A 17257-nucleotide genomic window follows, 5' to 3' on the forward strand; every position below is an offset into this window, starting at 1 on the left:
ATTGCCTGTACGTCTAGAACGCTAAGACGGATACCCTTATAAATAAGCTCCTCTCTGCCCTTGTCCCAGCTTACTGAACCGTGTGCTGCCGTGTTGTTTTGTGCGGCCATGCCGAAATTTCGGAGCCGGATGATAAACTGCGTCGGTGTCGTTTCCCAGCCCTCGCCCCCGCCCACCATGAACCGCCGAGTCATCTCGGATATTAATGCAAAATGACTCGGACTATTCTCCTCCGCTTCCTCCTGGCTTTGCCCCTGCTGTATCTTTTACTTGATAGTTTTGGCTCGTTGGTCTACAGCGTATTTAATAATACAGAGACGAGAGATGGCCATAATGGCAGAAAGCTTTGGCGTGAAACCCGCATAGCCCTCCCACGTACCATCTGCCCGCACACTAAGAACAGTCAAGAAGCTAACAAGAACGCTGTCATACTCTGTATCCTTAGTGAAATGGTCAAGAACAGAGATATATAGCTCGAGAACAGCAGTTTCTAGTAGACCCAGAAGTCTGACAATCTCGGGCGCTTCTGGATCACCCCTATTTTCTTTCCAAGCATCAGTCAAGTCATCTGCGTGTTCTATCGTGGCATCGTAAGCTTTCTGTTGTCGTATGCTGAGCTTGAATGGTGGTCTATCGGCTTTATCCTCAAAAGACATGCATCGGACAATGTAAGCAAGTAGTTGCTTGACTACAAGTGTATATCGCCTCTGTGTCTCGGGCTTGAACCGGAAGTGAAATGGCTTTGTCCTCTCTTTCATCAGTTCTTTGCGATTAACCTCAAAGAGAGCGTTCCAAGATACAATATCTGGTGTAATGACAGCCTTGGCGTGGTTGACTAGCCGATCGAATGCGATGTGTATAAACCGCAGTTGAGCATCGTCTGAATTATCTGGATCATCCGGATCCACTTCGTATTCCATGGCGATTAAGCCCCTCAAGAAGTCCTTTTTCCCACTAAAATCCTTTAAGTGGATAGCAGAACCAAGCCGATGAAGCCATGGATTCGGTGCGGTAAAGTCGTTCTCCTCGTCAATACGCTCTGCTTCTCGACTTCGAACATCTTTGCCCTTGCTCTGAAATGCATCAATGGCCCTCCGGAGCGCGGCTTCTGATGCGTTATCTTGAGCCACTGACCTTTCGAGATTCAGTCCTCTTGCCACCTCAAATAGCTCGCTTCCCGGCCCACTAGAGAATAATCGTTGGTAATGGACTCCTGTTCTCCACGGACTGTTGCTCCCTTCCTCTTCTGTCATGGCAGCTGAGCGACGCCCGCCTTTAAGTTGCATGTCCTAATCATGCTTAACCCTGAGATGTTCTCGAATCCGCCTCAACTCTGTGCCCACATATGGGCAATCGGAATGAGACGACGTGCTTTGCTCTGGTATAAACTCGCACCGAATACCTCCTGTGCCTGGCGGACCTAAAGCTGCAATTGGCGGTGCATCATCGGGCCTGGTTGGTAGATTAATATGGGCCTCTAGCTGACGCTCAAAGACGTTATGCTTAGATGCCCACTCCTGCGCAAGCCTGATCTCCTGAATGTTAAGACTATGCGGAGCTTTGCGAAGATGTAGCTTAATTTGCTTCCGCGCAACCATGGTCCGGCATGTGCGGCAGCAGAGAAGTCGAAGTTCTGACTTATATGTGAAGTACTCCATTGCAAACAAATTCAATAAGATTAAAGTCTTACCTTAATCTTCATACATCATGAGCTATTCTGCAGTATTAATACTTTCCTTGAACCCCTTTACTCTACGTCGGCAGTTCGAGCTGATGTGACTTGAATGTGATGAGACATATGGCTACAGCTGTTCCTGAACTTTATAAGTCAAGAACACATTCTGGTTGGCTGTAGCAGACTGATCCATGTTGGCAAACCCTGTCGCTCAACAACGATCAAAGAAGATGACCTCAAAGCGAATTCTCTACCTACTTGCCAATACTGCGAGTTTATATATCGATATTAGTATCAATCGATTCGCAAGCATTTTTTCTATATTCTTACCTGTTTTGCACTTACTGTAGCTACTGTAGCGCCTGGAACACTAATCGTCGGCACTCGCTCATTTTGATCGTCGCAACACCCATGTCCTGCTAGCGCCACGAAATTTCCCATACAAACTTAATCGTCGGCAGGTTGTCGACGCAAACAATGACTGTCAGGGACCCATCCACTGCCCTCATCTAACCCCATGACGCCCAATGCACTAATAATGATGCTGTCGTAATGGTTGCCGCTCTTGAATGGATGGTCCAAAAACTGCACCACGGTATCCAAACAACTTCGGTGCAAACGCTCGTATGTATATCAACCTCTACTATCGGCCCCCGTAACGACTTACGTAACGCCGTGGTTAAATTCATTCCATGCCTCTTCCTGTCGTATCGTCATCTTATACGGTGGATGCAATCCCACCCCGTCGCTTATTACGGATGGGCTGCTGCTGCGGCTAGTGCTGCTGTCACTGTCGCTATCCGTTGATGTATCGCTGCTGTCACTATGGCTGCTTTTGTCGTCTTGATCGCCGACATCCCTCGCCCGGCATGCATCATATCGCTTCCAAATGCATAATAACTGCTGCCACCGGGACTTGTATCGTTCCTATGCATCTAGCTCCATCAATCCTTGAAACGGTTTTGTCGTTGTAATGTGCGCCTCCTTCCGCGCGATCTCGAATAACTCGGCCGTGCCGGGAAAACATTCACGTACCGTTGCGTTATATGCATCATCCAACACCTGCTCAAAAACGTCCCACATCTTCTGCAAAACGGGTTTATTATTCCCGATCAGCCGCAACAACGCCCGTAAACGGTTAGGGTCAATGCCTTGTAAATGACAGGGCCAACCACATCGGTTCAACCACGCCTCGGCGTCCCACTTGTCATCAACGGTCTGAATAGTGCCGTTGGCTTCGCTCTCGAATGCTTGCTCGTCATCGTCGTGGATGGTCTTAAAAAACTGCATAGCGGTCTAGTGCTCGCAATCCGCCTGGTTATCCTCTTGGCCTTAACCTTAACTCCTTATCTGTTAGTGGCTATCTTAGTTAATAGCCCGGCCAACCTCAAACCATCGCCTGCCGTAACCCCAATGGCATACTTGCTGGGCTTGGACACCCTCCCTCCATGGGACCGGCTGACGCGTCTGTCGGGCTCGTTGTCAAACGTTTCCTCCCTTTTCCCAATTATTCTTCCACTAGTGCTCTATACGGCAATATTCCTACATCCTGCGTACCTCTGCCACAACATACGGGCATGTATTACAACCTAATCTGTTCAATTAGGGCAGATAAATATATAGAATCAGCTGTGTGGTTAGTGGCGGCGGCTTCCAATCCTTTAATTCACGTTAATCCCGGGCTACACCTGGGACGGCGGCAACTTCCTTCTTAATATCCTTCATTTGCCCCCGGGAAAATTAGCCGTGCTTTATCTTTAAATAGTTATAAACCTTACTTGCAATAAATCCAATCTTACATTAGCTGCAAAATACAAACGGGAATAGGGGCAAATAAACAAATAGCTCTATATTAACGGTTGGTATAATCTTCTGGATTTTTAATTTATTGTTATTGTTAACCTGAATATACTAATAGATAAATACTAATATATTGGGTTAAACTTGCTTTTGTGGTTACCTAGGTGTTTTTAAACCTTATTAACTATAACCCCGGCTTTCCCTAACTCCCCTCTCCCCTCTAATGTACCGGAACGCACAGGCCAATGTGAATAAAAAATCTAACCAATTATCTTCCAGCCATAAATAGACCACTCTCTATTTTAACCACATCAACATCAATCCAACATACTTCAAACCGATCGCATGGCTGCCATTGGGCTTAAAATCAACTATCAACCCTTGGGAATTACTTACTATACTGTAACGAATTGATGCATGCTACTATTGGCTATTTTACCTAATGGAATGTCTACGACTCTGCCCCTCTACTTTTCTCTACGACCTGGCCCCCCAGCTTCAATAGCGCCTTTCCCATTTGTATGGTGTTTTCTACGACCCAGCCAGGCCAGGTCGTTGTTGACTTGTAGTGAGCGCCTTTCCCATTTGTATGGTGTTTTCTACGACCCAGCCAGGCCAGGTCGTTGTTGACTTGTAGTGAGGCCAGGTCGTTGTTGACTTGTAGTGAGTTTTTAATTAGTTCTCTAGCCAAGCTGGTTTTTCCCCCTTGAGATCTAAAAGTGCACCTTTTTATAAGGCTTAACTCAGTATTAATTGGCTACCAACCGGCTCGTACAGTCGTGGCGGCATACACTATCTCCTGAGTGCGTGTAGACCTCCGCAAAGTAACTCGCCCCAGTATTAGTTCTACTCTAGTATTCTAGTCGGTAACGGAGCCCGTTACCAGTTTTAGGCCAATTAAAACTATAGAAACTAACATGGATTTTCAGAACCCGTAACGGGCCCCGTTTTTGTTCAGGTCGCGTTTACCAGATCGCGAAACGGGGCCGTTACATGACATAGTGATCCGTGCCACCCACGCTGGGATCATTGTGACGAGGCAAAGCACCAATCACAGGCAGACTCTGGAATCAGCTGACCTTAATCATAATAACCCTTTCTAGACTGCTGCGTCTCCTTTCTTCTATTGGTAATCTCAGCATTCACATCCATCCTAGAAAATCTTTAAGTGTCCTAATGTCTTAGCATACCTTTCCAGGCATCCTTTAGAAGCCTACTTTACCAGCAAAATATTCAGGCAATCACATAAATTAGGGCTTTGCGGCTATAACGCATGTAATTCATTAGAAAGACCATCAGGCATAACCTAGGTCTTTTCTCTAAAGGCTGACCGGTTCCAGTCAACGGAATTGTTATTACCGTCGCACCCATCGCTCTGTCATAGATCAGCTGGAGATACTGGATTGTTTGTAAGTCCTCCTTATTGCTATTACCATGCAAATGTGCTGTATGCTCACAAAGGGATTGCTATGAACTTGGCTTCATGCCGCTGAGCTATTTCTGCTACCTCGTAACAGAGGGTCTTTCACTTGAAAAAATTGATAACATTTTCGCTGGCGACGTTGGAGATGGCTTAAGTGGTTTGACTCAAGGCGTCCGTGAGAGTGTAGTCATGTCTCGGGGTAAGCATGCTGCCCCGCCGTCTTCCAGTGGTGATGAGAAAAAGGGCAAACATACTGCACAAGCTAAACATCGAGAAATGAGTATCTAAGGAATTTCAAGGTGCCACTGTGTCTGAGTTGACTGTGCTCCTGCTTAGTTCATTTGTTATTTAGTGTATGTCTTTACACCCTAGAGCGAGATGGATTCCAATATAGACTTCACTGTCATCTGCAATGGTCGACATGTCTGCTAAACTGCCCATGAACATGCTTTTTGATACCAAGTTCAATTGCCTTCATGTCACTATGTCTTGATAAAGGTAGCGAGAATATCGGGCATTTGAAACCCTCGTTTCCACCGGCGATACGCTAATAGCATTCGCTGTGGGCCATCGCATGGATTGCTCCGGTCAACTAACCGCTTCAGTCTCAGGTTGACGTATGTTTTCGCATTCAAAGTACGAGAATTCTGCGATAGGTCCGTCCATACTCCTCACTGCCTAGCTCCACGCTTCCTCCTTCTTGCTCCCCTGTCCATTACCTGAGGTAGGCTTGGCCTAGTATCATCAAGTTCAATCCAAATCATCAAGATGGCGAATGCCGACTCTTTCCCAGGAAGAGCTAGTGAGTCGCGTTTCATTACTTCACACAACCCTGGGTGGGAACAAGTCAATAATTCTTGCATAAATGCCGCGTTCCTTTCCTTTGCTGAGTCTTTCAGTTTGGAATCTCCACCATCACGTAATTACAGCACTTGAGGAACCAGCAACGCCAGTAACACTGCTATATCTTGCCAACACAAGCATGTGAGAAACATTGACCCTCGGTACGCTCAAAGACGCATTCTGACCTTGTAGTCAAGTTCTAGTAACAGGAAAAGTCGTGTCCCAGTTCTCATACCAACGAGTTACAATGGTTGCGACGAATACGGCGAGCTACTGGAAGAAGAAAGGCGTTGTAGGCCGGGTTTTTCGCGCCGCCGTACGTACACTGCAATGTGCATTTGCCATCGTTGTCGCAATTTTATACGGCCTCGATCTTGTACAAGCGACAAATAATGATATCAAGGCGGGAAGCGCTTGGGTTTACGCCGAGCTCGTGGCCGGGGTATCAATGATCTTCTGTCTCGTTCATCTATTCTTCGCCCCAGCTGTTTGGTATTGGGGTCTTCTTGACGTTCCTGTCTTCGTCCTGTGGCTAGCGCAGTTTGGAGTGTTTGCCAGCATCTATCTGGGAGCCGGGGACAAGCTAGACAAAGATGGGTTTTCAACACTAGTTTCACGTAGCAGAATGCGTGCGGCGGTCTGGGTGAACTTGGTTAGCATGCTTTTGTGGTTTGCCACAACTGTACAGGGTGTCATCGGATGCTGCGCTCGTCGGAAGAAGGCTCAACGGAAGAACAGGGCGATGGCGCTAGCCTTGATGAATGATCCATAGTTGGAAATGACACTGTATCTTTAGGAGCATCGAGTAATATGCAAGCTCTTTTTAAGATTCACCGAAGGGGGTTGGTAACCAAACGGTTATACGGTCACACGTGGAACAGATAAAAAGCAAAAACCCAACCAATTAAAATTTTGTTGCCTATTCCCAGCAATTGAAACAATCTTTTTTTCTTACAACATGTGGTAGCCGGCAACCTCTTGAGAAATTGACCGACAGCTGGAATTCTCGACTCAGGATTTTATCGCCTTCCCTGACGATTGTAGTGGTGTTGCCGGAAAAAAGATCGCCACATTGATATTACCCTATACGCCAGAATAAATTCTCCAGTCTCCGGAAGTGTCGGGATGCAAAAGACGTCATGGCATAATGCCAAGGCGCTACGGATGTTAGTGCAGTTTCATTCCACGCGGAAAACCTACGATTGGCTCTGTTCCACCCCCAGACTAAACTGATAGAGGTAAGAATTGGGGTCGTAGCGATGTTACGTTTCCAATCCAGCAAATACACAGCACCCGGGCCAGTCGCGTCATTTACGCATTCGTATACAACTGAGCATAGCCTCAATCAATCTAATTTCGTTGCTGCCAGCCTGACATTAGAAACCTGACAAATGTGGACTATCACTGACGCGTCTAGGCGTCTTGGCTTCATTGAAGAAATTAATCTTCTCTACAAGGCCTTGACTGCAGCTATCAACTGGACAAGAGATATATTCCAGGGCAACGATATAGGGACTGGACTGAATACGCGTACAGAGTGGACCTCCACACAATTTCGTGGTTGAAAGGTAAATGAACAACCTCTTCACACAATCTGTGCTCCTCAATGTTTTAAAGGAGCATCTTTGATACGAAAAACATGACATTGTGCCAGGCCGATATAAAGGACCGAGGCTAGCTACTACAATTTTAGACATCAACACCTATATATATGACGCTGGAAACTTTCCTTCAATAACATCTTCTCATACATTTAGCTTCAGGCACTCAACATGATGCTTCTTCACCCTTTCGCTTTCGCTTTCCTCGGTTCAGCCTTGGGCGCCACCCTCCCAGGTTGCAAACTCTCCCCATCCGATCCCAATTGGCCTTCTGTTGAAGAATGGGGAGAGCTCAATCGAACCATCGGCGGTGCTCTACTTAAAACCCAGCCAGCCGCGTCTTCATGCTATGCAGGCAACCCACTTGATTCACAGTATCAGTGCCAAATCATCGAAGATAACTGGACTGCCGCCGCCCTTCACGCCGCCCTACCTGAGTCGATCGCTTCTCCGCTCTACGCCAACAATTCTTGCTTGCCACCTGGTGCCGATGGTTATAACGCTACCAATGGATGCCATCTTGGTGGGTATCCGAATCATATCGTCAACGCTACTAGCGACGAGCAAATAGCCATCGCTACCCATTGGGCATCCGAAAGGAACATGCGCATCGTGGTCAAGGGAACTGGCCATGACTTGTTTGGACGGTACGTATGAAGCAGTCTGCATTGTTCCAAACCTAACGCTCTGATAGATCTGCCGGCGCCCATTCCCTTTCCATTTGGACTCATAACCTGAAGCATAGAAAGCTGGTGCGCGATTGGAAGATACCTGGATCAAATAAGACAGATACAGTCTTGTTCGCTGGAAGTGGTCTCAACTACGGCGAAGCCGTTCGTCATGCTCTTGGCTACAACCGCGTGATTGTGAGCGGCAACGATGAAACGGTAGGCCTTGGTGGCCACATCCAAGGAGGAGGCCATGGTCCACTGTCAAGTACTTTCGGTCTTGCAGCCGACAATATCTATCAAGTTCGCGTTGTCACATCAGATGGTCAGATCTTGGTAGCCGATGCCACTCAGAACCAGGACCTGTTATGGGCTATTCGCGGTGGCGGCGCAGGCCAGTATGGTATCGTGACTGAATACGTTATCAAGACTTATAGCGCGCCTCGGGTCATTAACACCGGCTTTTCTCTTAGCCCGGCTGGCAACAGTTCTACTGCTGTTGAAGGCAGCTTCAAAGCACTGGCTGCCCTTCTGCAGAGTCTTCCATCTCTCATGGACGCTGGTTGCGCTGGTGCCACGATTGTTTCAGGCGATATGAATACCGGCGTGACCATCAGTCAGGGTATCTACGCCTATGACACATCACCATCAGCTGTTGAGAAGCTTATGAACTCGACAAAAGAGCATCTATTGGATGCCAGTGGAGAGGGAAACAACACTCTGGTTACCATAGTGCCCAGTAACCTTTCAGAGTCCAGTTACTTATCGTTCTTTAACGAGATGAATGCCGGAGGCTCTCACACAGCCGGCGCCATGTCAATGATCTCAAGTCGCCTTCTTGGACGTCCAGAATTGTCGGAACTCCGCCACGACAAGCTTGTTGATTATGCAAAGCGTCTTGTTAGTTATGGTTACATTGTCATTGGTCTCCAAGGAGGGCCTGGACCCGCTAATGTTGACGAGAGTATGCGTGGTGCGCTTCTCCCGGCGTGGCGCTCGAACTACCTCCACGTCATGAGCTATGGCGCGACGTTCAATCAATCTCTTGTCCCGCAAGATATGCTGAAAGACACTTCAGAGCGTCTTGAAGACGGCGCTGAGAGTCTGTGGCGGGAGTGGGCTCCCGAGACCGGTGCTTATATGAACGAGGGTAACCCTTTCAACTCTAACTTCAAGAAGGAATTTTATGGAAGTTACTACCACCAGTTACTAAAGGTCAAGAACAAGTATGACCCCAGTAACAGTCTGTGGGTTCTCTCCGGCGTGGGAAGTGATGGCTGGAATTACAACCTGAACTCTGGAAGGCTCTGCAGGAAGTGATAAGAGCGGAATACCAATAGGACATAGATGGCAAGAGACCCTACAAAACGCTTTAATATATATAGTTAGAAGATAAAGTTTCTATTTAACTTTATATAATAAGTGTATAAATTTATCCTTTTTAATATTTAAAAAAGACTCTCGGTCGAAAAGTTTAAGTCAGCCTCTGAGGTGCCACTACATCGATGCTTCAATTAAGAATCCGCAGACAACCTCCGTATGGTTCCCTTATTACACTAGATGTAACGTTCTGTACGTTTGTAACTTAATTTCTTTTTGTAAGCTATTTAGGGTTCGCTGGTCACAGATCTGGAGATGGCAGGCAATGCGTACTTACTGGAGCAAGTTAGAACGTAATGTAACAAACCATTCCTTTCTCAAAAGCCGAGGCATATGGGAAAAAGCCTTTCCGTCTTTTCCCATACTAGAATGCCCAAGCTTCATGATCGGAAATCAAATTGCTCAGTATGAATGAATTCTGACGTCATTATTTAACGCCACAGGTATATGCCGGCATTTGAAAATCTGGACAATTAACCCCTCAAATTTTCTCCATCTTATTTCCCCTGCCACCTGAAGCAGGTTTTAACATTGCGAGTTAACAGAGACGTCGTATTAGCGACGACTCTGCTCGTGCAGCTGCTGTGGAGATGGATATAGCAGCCAATGCCCTTGGCGCTAATATTCCTACCACCAACGACATCTTCGACTACTTACCCGTCCCCTCTCTTGTCGTATCATCTTCCTATCGTATACAGAGGGTTTCTGTCGGCTTACTGGAAGCATGGGGTCGAAGTCGTAAAGACCTTATTGATCAAGACCTTTTCGTTGCCCTTTATCGAGGCTCGCCCACCGAACGATTCGATCGCATACCGTTTGTATACGCTATCGAGACAGCCATCGAGTCCCGGGATCTCCGTCTATGCTATGCGGCCTACATTGCGAACGATGTCGCTTGGACTGCTCGTATCAAGCCCGTACATAGAGATGATGAACTACTCTGTCTGGTGGTGGAATGGGAAAAAGCCGAGATCCATGTCACGGTAGCCGATGGCGGAATGGCACAAAGCTGGCTACCTACTGATGATGCCTTTCGCATCCTCGTCCAAGCCGTCAAAGACTATGCCATCTTCCTGCTAGATACTCGTGGGAACGTCATGACTTGGAATCGTGGAGCTGAGCTGAACAAGGGCTACAAAAAGGAAGAAATCGTTGGCAAACACTTTTCAACATTCTACGGCAAGGAAGACACCCAGTCCGGAAAACCCGAAAGGGAACTGGAGATCTGCTTGCGCGAAGGCAGAGTGGAGGATGAGGGCTGGCGCTATCGTAAGGATGGTAGCAGGTTCTGGGCTAACGTCGTTATCACGGCTATCTACAAAAATAACATGCACGTCGGCTTCGGCAAAGTCACACGAGACCTTACCGAGCGAAAAGAGGCAGAATTACGTCTGATTGCTGCTCATGAGGAGAGCGCACGGTTGAAGAATGACTTTCTGGCAAATATCAGTCACGAGATCCGGACACCAATGCATGGTGTACTCTCTGCTTGCTCGCTCCTCCTCGACAGTCACTTAAGCGAGGAACAGCGCGAGACGGCCAATATGATTGAAGAGTCTGGTCGCGTGCTATTACGAATCATCAATGATATACTCGACTACTCTAAGATCACAGCCGACAGTTTTACCATCCAGAAGGGCAAGGTTAACATGGCCAGTCTGGTTACGTCGGTGGTGCGCGCATTGCAGCCCGCTGTTCAGCCGGGAGTCTCTATGAAAGTGATTCTCTCACCAAACCTACCGAAATATGCAGAGGGTGATCCTCTAAGATACCGTCAAATCTTCGAAAACATTCTCAGCAATGCTGTAAAGTTTACCGAACTTGGCTACATTCTAGTGCGGGTAACGCCTCACACTGAAGACACAACCACATACACAATTTTGACCGAGGTCGTTGACACTGGTTATGGAGTCACAATAGATGATGCCAAGGAGTTATTCAAGCCATTCACGCAACTGGATACTCCAATCCACAACCGTCGCCCAGGGACTGGACTTGGGCTTTCCATTGCGAAGTCACTGGCTTCGATGTTAGAAGGTGACATTGGATATAAACCAAATCCAGAACGGCAGGGCAGCAACTTTTGGTTCACGTTCAATCTGCGGAAGCTCGACTCCCTTCAGAAAGCCCAACCCGTCGACACTCTGCCCGATCCCGATATTGAACCATCACCACAAGAGTCCTTCGACGGCGAAGACCTTGCTACGCAACTCATACAACTGGCTACCATCTCACCGTCAAAACGGATCCTTGCGGCGGAGGATAATATCATTAACCAGAAAGTTCTTGTCGGAATGCTCCATAGCTTTGGATTCCAGCACATAACGGTGGTCTCGGACGGCGCCCAGGCGGTTTCGTTAATCTTCGAAGCGCCTGATAACTTTGATTTGATTCTTATGGATATAAGCATGCCTGTTATGAACGGGTATGAGGCGACGAGTCGGATACGGAGTAAAGGTATAGAATTACCTGTGATTGCTATGACCGCCTACGCGTTGAAGGGCGACATGGAGCATTGTTTGGATAAGGGTATGGATGACTACATTGCAAAGCCAATGAATAGGCAAGTGCTGATGAAGAAGCTGCTGAAATGGCTGGTATGCAAGCGTGGTATTGTATGAGATAGATTGAGTATACTGTTTGTAACTACCCTTGTATGGATAGTTAACAAAAATGTAATCAGTCGAAGTGTCATCTGTTAGACATAAAGAACACCCCATCTGGTTTCACTAAAAACAACAAAAATAGCACTCTAATGTCAAGTATAGAACAACCTTAAGAGATCATATTATACCTGCTTTCAATTACCTAGCTACAGTAAGCTTACAGGGGACCTAGTGTAGAGATTACGTGCTCCTAAGCGCAACAGGTCGGTGCGGGTATGGGTTCTCTACAACTCATCATGCTTGTAAGCATCACCCTTTGTATCAGAGTCCAACCTCTTATCGGAATCAGCATCAACGCCCAACGGATCACCGTACGCATCATCAGGGTTATCTCCAACACAATGATGACACCAGAAAAGATTTCCAGGGTCGTGAGCCTTCTTTACCGCCAGCAACTGCTCGTACCTCTTCTGCCCCCAGTACCTATCCGTCCACTTATGCATCACATACGAGCTCTCAGAGAAATAGCTGTTCGGGCCAAGCTTGTAAATCGTTTCGTCTGCCTGCTTTGTCGACAAGGTACGTGCATTCCACAGCATAAGCGCCTTGCGGAAGCCTGGAGCGATGGCTGTATCATCCGGCTGAACGCTGCCCAGATTACCTGTCACAGACGTATACAGGTAATGGAAGCCACAGCGAGTTCCATTGGCAGCCGGCGACGTGTCATCAGGGGTCTTGAGGGATTCAACGCAGATGTCCAGCACGTCCATCATGGTCGAAGCGAACTTTTTCTCCATGGCTTCTCGCGAGACAAAGACCGAGTTCTGAGAGCCCGTAGCCGCGTCGGAGGGTGGATGTGGCTCAGGAAGCGGGTTTGTGGCGGGAATTTGGAACTTATTGGCGGGCATGGAGAGCACATACTCATAAGCTGACTTGAACTTTGTCTCTGTGACTTCGCGTGTGTGCAACACCTCCTTCAGGCCATTACGGAACAGTTTGTAGTCAGCCTCCTCGTGTCCGCCAGCGTAGATGTACTCAAACTTAAACTCCCAAGTAACCGAGCAGAGGTCACCCTTCTTGTAATTGTCGGTGTTGATAAAGAAGCCAGGCTGCGTGCTGACCTTCTGGTTGATCCTCATCTGCCACTCAACAAAGCGAGGCCACATTTTGCGAAGCCATTCATAGCCAAACTTACGCCCGTCTTGACAAAAGGTGCCTTTCGGGTCCATATAGACGCGACTGATGCCTCCTTTAGGAACAGCATGAGCGCGGAGCGTCATGGAGAGAATGACTCCCCAGACGCCGCCTCCACCACCTCGCATGGCCCAGAAGAGCTGCGGATTCTTATGACGATTGACAATCTTCTTGTGAACAACAGTCCGGCCATGCGCATCGCGGCCAACCTGCAAAAGCTCAATTTCGAGCACATTGTCAACACCGAGACCCATTGACGGCGCGAAGGGCCCGTGACCACCGCCAAGATGGAATCCAGCCATGCCCACGGTAGAACACCAGCCTGATGCAATAACTCGGTCGTACTTGGCAGAGAAATTGTGCATCTCAGCAAAGATAGAGCCAGCTCCAAAGCGGAATGCGCCATCAGGAGCTACATCTGGATCGGCTTTCCATTCAGGGATAAAGGTCTTGTCTTTGAGTAGAATTGTGCGAATGAGAATACCGCCAGTTGGGCATGAGTTGCGGCTATTGTACTCATGGCCGGTACCAGCAGTAGCGATGCAAAGACGGTGGTTGGTGGCAAACTCAAGAGCAGCAGCGACATGGCGCTCGTTGAGTGGGAAGACGACAATGTAGGGGTTCCAGTTGCGGTACTCGTTATTGTGCAGTGCTGCCTTGCACATATCCGACGCTACGTTCCAGGTGGCAGGGGTCTCCTTACTCGGCACAAAGCACGGGCGCTGCATCTCGTCGATATTCTCATAGTAGTACAGAGCTTTAAGGCCAGCGGGCGAGCTTCCCAATCCGTAAAAGCTCTGGTTTTTGATGGAACCCATTGGTACCGGTGCTGGCTGCGGTTGAGTATCATCCCACTGGACACCGAGGCGAGCGACTGTAGGGTCCAGAGCCTGTTCCAGGTCCCAGATAGCTTTCTTGGTAGGCCAGCAGCTAGGGTCTTCGGGAGTACACCACTTAGGGATATCGTTTGATAAGGAGCCGATAGATGCTACTGGCTCTTTCTCAGCTGGATCACAAGAGCCATAGCCGCAGTTGTTATTCTCAGGAGTGCATGAGTAGCGACACGAGGCGCTGCATGGGTTACAACGACCCATGGCCCATTTCATGTGCTTCTTCCCCTTCTTGTCTTCGCAGTTGAGAACAGCGTATGAGTACACCGGCTGGTACTGGAAGTCGAAGCGGCAAGTAGTTACACTACCACTTGCGCTGGTGAGGTGCACTTCGTTGGGATCTTTTGGCGAGTGGGAGACCGAAAAGCGCTCAACACCTCGGCTGGGGTAGTTTGGCCACTGTAGCGATGCCTGGCTATCGGAAGTAAAGCTCCATGTTGCAAGTCCATTGTCGTAATTGCTAGAGACCTGGAGTGAGCGCCATACGCCGAGCAGATCAGTGGGTGGTCTGGCAAGGCCAGACCTAGACTGGATCACAGGAGCTCCAGACTCTGACTCAGAATCAGGTTTGGTTTTGGTCTTGGTGTCAGGCTGCGCAGAAATAGCATCTGGAGAAAAGGCACAACCCTCCGCGTGCGCCTTGCAGCGGAACATGAGAAAGTTGCCGCACCCAGGTGTATCCATTGCCGAAAAGAAGCTCCCAGGCGCTATCTCACCGGTATGGATGCAAGCAAGAAACGCTGCCTCGAGTCCGCCAACATCTGGTAACCGCTGTACCAGGCAGCCCTCTAGATGGGGCTTGACTCCTTCGCAGTGCAGAACCAGCTCCTTGAGACCATTAGGCTCATACTTGCATTTGGAGGGGTATGGACTGTCAGTAGTAACAGTCAGAGTGTTGTCAGAAAATGTCTGCGCGAACTCGAACTTGCCAGACCCGCCCTGCTCAGCACCAAATGAGCGCCAGGTACCCTCCCAAGGAGAGATTTTGTCACTGCTCAAGAAGCCGGGTACAGCATGTTGCAGCACAGGGAAGCTTTCAACTGCAGCTGCTTCGATGTTGTTGTCGCTGTTACTGTTCTCCAGGCGCGGCGCATTGCTAGGGTCCAGCTTGACGGTGCTCCTCAAAAAGGCTGGTGGGCACAAGTCAAAGGTCTTGCCGCACGAAAAGCACTGGTCAATGCATTCGCTTGGCATGCGTGGTACGCTCGAGATATCTGTACCCTTCCAGCCAACTGTTGCCTGGTACGCACACTGCACGCAGTTGATGGGGATGAGGGGCTCAAGGCTGTCGGGGCCTGTTGCCTTGAGCTGACTGCGTAGGTCAGGGTTCTTGTTGAACTCATGAGCGAACACAAAGGCTGTACGGAAATAGGTCTCTTGCGATAGCCTGAATGCCTTGCCGTCGGCTCCAGCAATGACTGCACATGTACCATGCTTCATCCACTCGGAGAGGATAAAGCAATGCATTGTGTTTTTGTACTTCGGGTTGGTGGGCCAGTAGTAGTTCAGAAGGTCATGAAAGGTAGTGAGGAGTTTTTCGTCGAATGGCTCGCCATTCAAGCAACCGTATGGCTGGTTCTTGGCTCCCTTTCCGGCACTGGAGCCAGGCCACAGGCCATGCAGTGTGTAGTCGGCTGAGTTTGCGGGAGCATCATCATCCCTGGCTTGCATAGCCAGGGTGTACACGTCGACGGGTATCTGCCCAGACGGCTCGCCCCAAGCATTGCACAGAAGGTAAGGGGGAGGCTTCTGTTGCAACTCGCCTCTCTTGTTGACGCTGGTGCATTTTTGTTTCCATTTGAGGTTGCAAGAGTCAACCTGGTAGTTGAGAACGTTGTCCTGTCGCGACAAAACTGGGTTCAAGGCGCAGGCATCTGACATGCCGCCGCACCGGGCTGACACCAGGCCAGCTACTGCCAGCACTGATGCAATGTGGGCAAGCCAAGTCATGACTGCTGAACAATACACACTAGCGTATAGTGTTTGTTTGTTGTACTGCTGCTGTTGAATTTCTTGTGTTTGAATGGTGCTTCGAACATGAACTCGAGGAGTGGTAGAACAACTATATATATTACACAAGCGTCTTTCACCATAACATGCGCTCAGGGAAGCGCCCAATCATAGTCTCCATCCTCCTCGGCAGTTGTTATAGTTTCTGGAGGGTTCTTTCCCCTCGCTGGGGTACCAGAAGACCTGAGCCCTTGACTTGTAAAACAAAGAAAGCCCGCTCAAATGATGTATTCAAGTACAGCGGGCTTTGCCGAAACACTTATCACACGCCTTCATGTCCCAAATATTTCGACTTTATCCAGGCCCCTCTGTCCAGAGCTACAATATGAGAGCTATAGGTCCGTTTACGGTCGTCAGCTGCATTTTCGTACTCAGCCGCAGAAACTTGTCTTACAATCTGACTTGAGCTCCCTAGCTCCTGCGGCCCGCTGCAAACGAAAGTGCCATAAAGGGTATGGTCGATCACTAGTGGCAAGCTGTGATTAGAGGCGAAGGTTCGGGTGGATTCACGGACTAGTCCAGACCCAAGCCACCAAGAGTTTCACACTCCACTCTGCAATTGACGATACTTTCCACATGCATTTCAGCTCTACAAGATCCATGATGGCGTCTCGGTGTATCGCCAATCTGTTCAATTGGGGTCAAAACTCCCATCAGCGCCTAGACTGAAAAGTGTGTTTCAGTTTACATTCCAATAGTCCAGCCACTCGGTGCGGCTGAAGCCTCAAACTGGTAGGAGTTGCCGTTATAACCGTTACATTAATGTCATTCTAGACTGAACGGAGGGATAAGGCGGGGTAGGAAGTACCTGGAGGACCTTTACCTCAAGACATGCTTTTCATCAGGCATTTCAGCTGCGCCAGTGTCTCGTCAATTGATGAAAACACTAATCAGCGGTCATAACATTGCGGTCACAAATGCAAACCAAAGTTCCCTTGTGATCCGACCTGAAAGTTGCATTAGCTGCATTTCTCACATATCCCGCTAGTAACCGAATGGAAATCATATTGGCGGCAATTGTCCAGTATGCCTCCGTATCATATTCTACCAGAAAGACAGCTCGTAAAGGTGTTACGTGCGGTGGGTGAATAAATAGGACAGTTCAGACCACCTACAAAGGCGACTAAACAAGCCATATAGACGTTAATTCACTTCTACCTTATCGTA

General features: G+C 48.5%; 6 protein-coding genes across 6 annotated transcripts; 3 read left to right on the forward strand and 3 right to left on the reverse strand.

Annotated features, from left to right (window-relative positions):
• Positions 1-266: 266 nt before the first annotated feature.
• On the reverse strand, positions 267-1253 carry B0J16DRAFT_381895 (uncharacterized protein; the record flags this gene model as incomplete). Its single annotated transcript, XM_046131195.1, has 1 exon — positions 267-1253. One exon carries the CDS (start codon positions 1251-1253, stop codon positions 267-269), a length of 987 nt encoding a protein of 328 aa, XP_045983923.1.
• An 869-nt stretch (positions 1254-2122) lies between these two features.
• On the reverse strand, positions 2123-2965 carry B0J16DRAFT_317684 (uncharacterized protein; the record flags this gene model as incomplete). Its single annotated transcript, XM_046125385.1, has 3 exons — positions 2123-2282; positions 2343-2557; positions 2711-2965. The coding sequence occupies 3 exons, from the start codon at positions 2963-2965 to the stop codon at positions 2123-2125; spliced, it is 630 nt and encodes a 209-aa protein (XP_045983924.1).
• A 2662-nt stretch (positions 2966-5627) lies between these two features.
• Positions 5628-6513, forward strand: B0J16DRAFT_361653 (uncharacterized protein; the record flags this gene model as incomplete). Its single annotated transcript, XM_046129767.1, has 2 exons — positions 5628-5882; positions 5939-6513. The coding sequence occupies exon 2, from the start codon at positions 5989-5991 to the stop codon at positions 6511-6513; it is 525 nt and encodes a 174-aa protein (XP_045983925.1). The 5' UTR covers positions 5628-5882; positions 5939-5988.
• A 1000-nt stretch (positions 6514-7513) lies between these two features.
• On the forward strand, positions 7514-9330 carry B0J16DRAFT_396115 (putative isoamyl alcohol oxidase; the record flags this gene model as incomplete). The annotated part of the gene is made up of 2 exons (XM_046132240.1): positions 7514-7989; positions 8037-9330. 2 exons carry the CDS (start codon positions 7514-7516, stop codon positions 9328-9330), a joined length of 1770 nt encoding a protein of 589 aa, XP_045983926.1.
• A 583-nt stretch (positions 9331-9913) lies between these two features.
• B0J16DRAFT_336370 (putative histidine kinase TCS1p) lies at positions 9914-12153 on the forward strand. The gene has a single exon (XM_046127209.1). The coding sequence runs from the start codon at positions 9981-9983 to the stop codon at positions 12009-12011; it is 2031 nt and encodes a 676-aa protein (XP_045983927.1). The 5' UTR covers positions 9914-9980; the 3' UTR covers positions 12012-12153.
• A 30-nt stretch (positions 12154-12183) lies between these two features.
• On the reverse strand, positions 12184-16081 carry B0J16DRAFT_396122 (uncharacterized protein). Its single transcript, XM_046132241.1, has 2 exons — positions 13894-16081; positions 12184-13863 (listed from the first exon to the last, which is right to left on the reverse strand). Exons 1-2 carry the CDS (start codon positions 16028-16030, stop codon positions 12281-12283), a joined length of 3720 nt encoding a protein of 1239 aa, XP_045983928.1. The 5' UTR covers positions 16031-16081; the 3' UTR covers positions 12184-12280.
• Between the last annotated feature and the right edge of the window lie 1176 nt (positions 16082-17257).

Source organism: Fusarium flagelliforme (genome assembly GCF_020744385.1).
Source record: "Fusarium flagelliforme strain FIESC 12 MPI-CAGE-AA-0113 chromosome Unknown B0J16scaffold_3, whole genome shotgun sequence".
In the NCBI taxonomy this organism is placed as follows: domain Eukaryota; kingdom Fungi; phylum Ascomycota; class Sordariomycetes; order Hypocreales; family Nectriaceae; genus Fusarium; species Fusarium flagelliforme.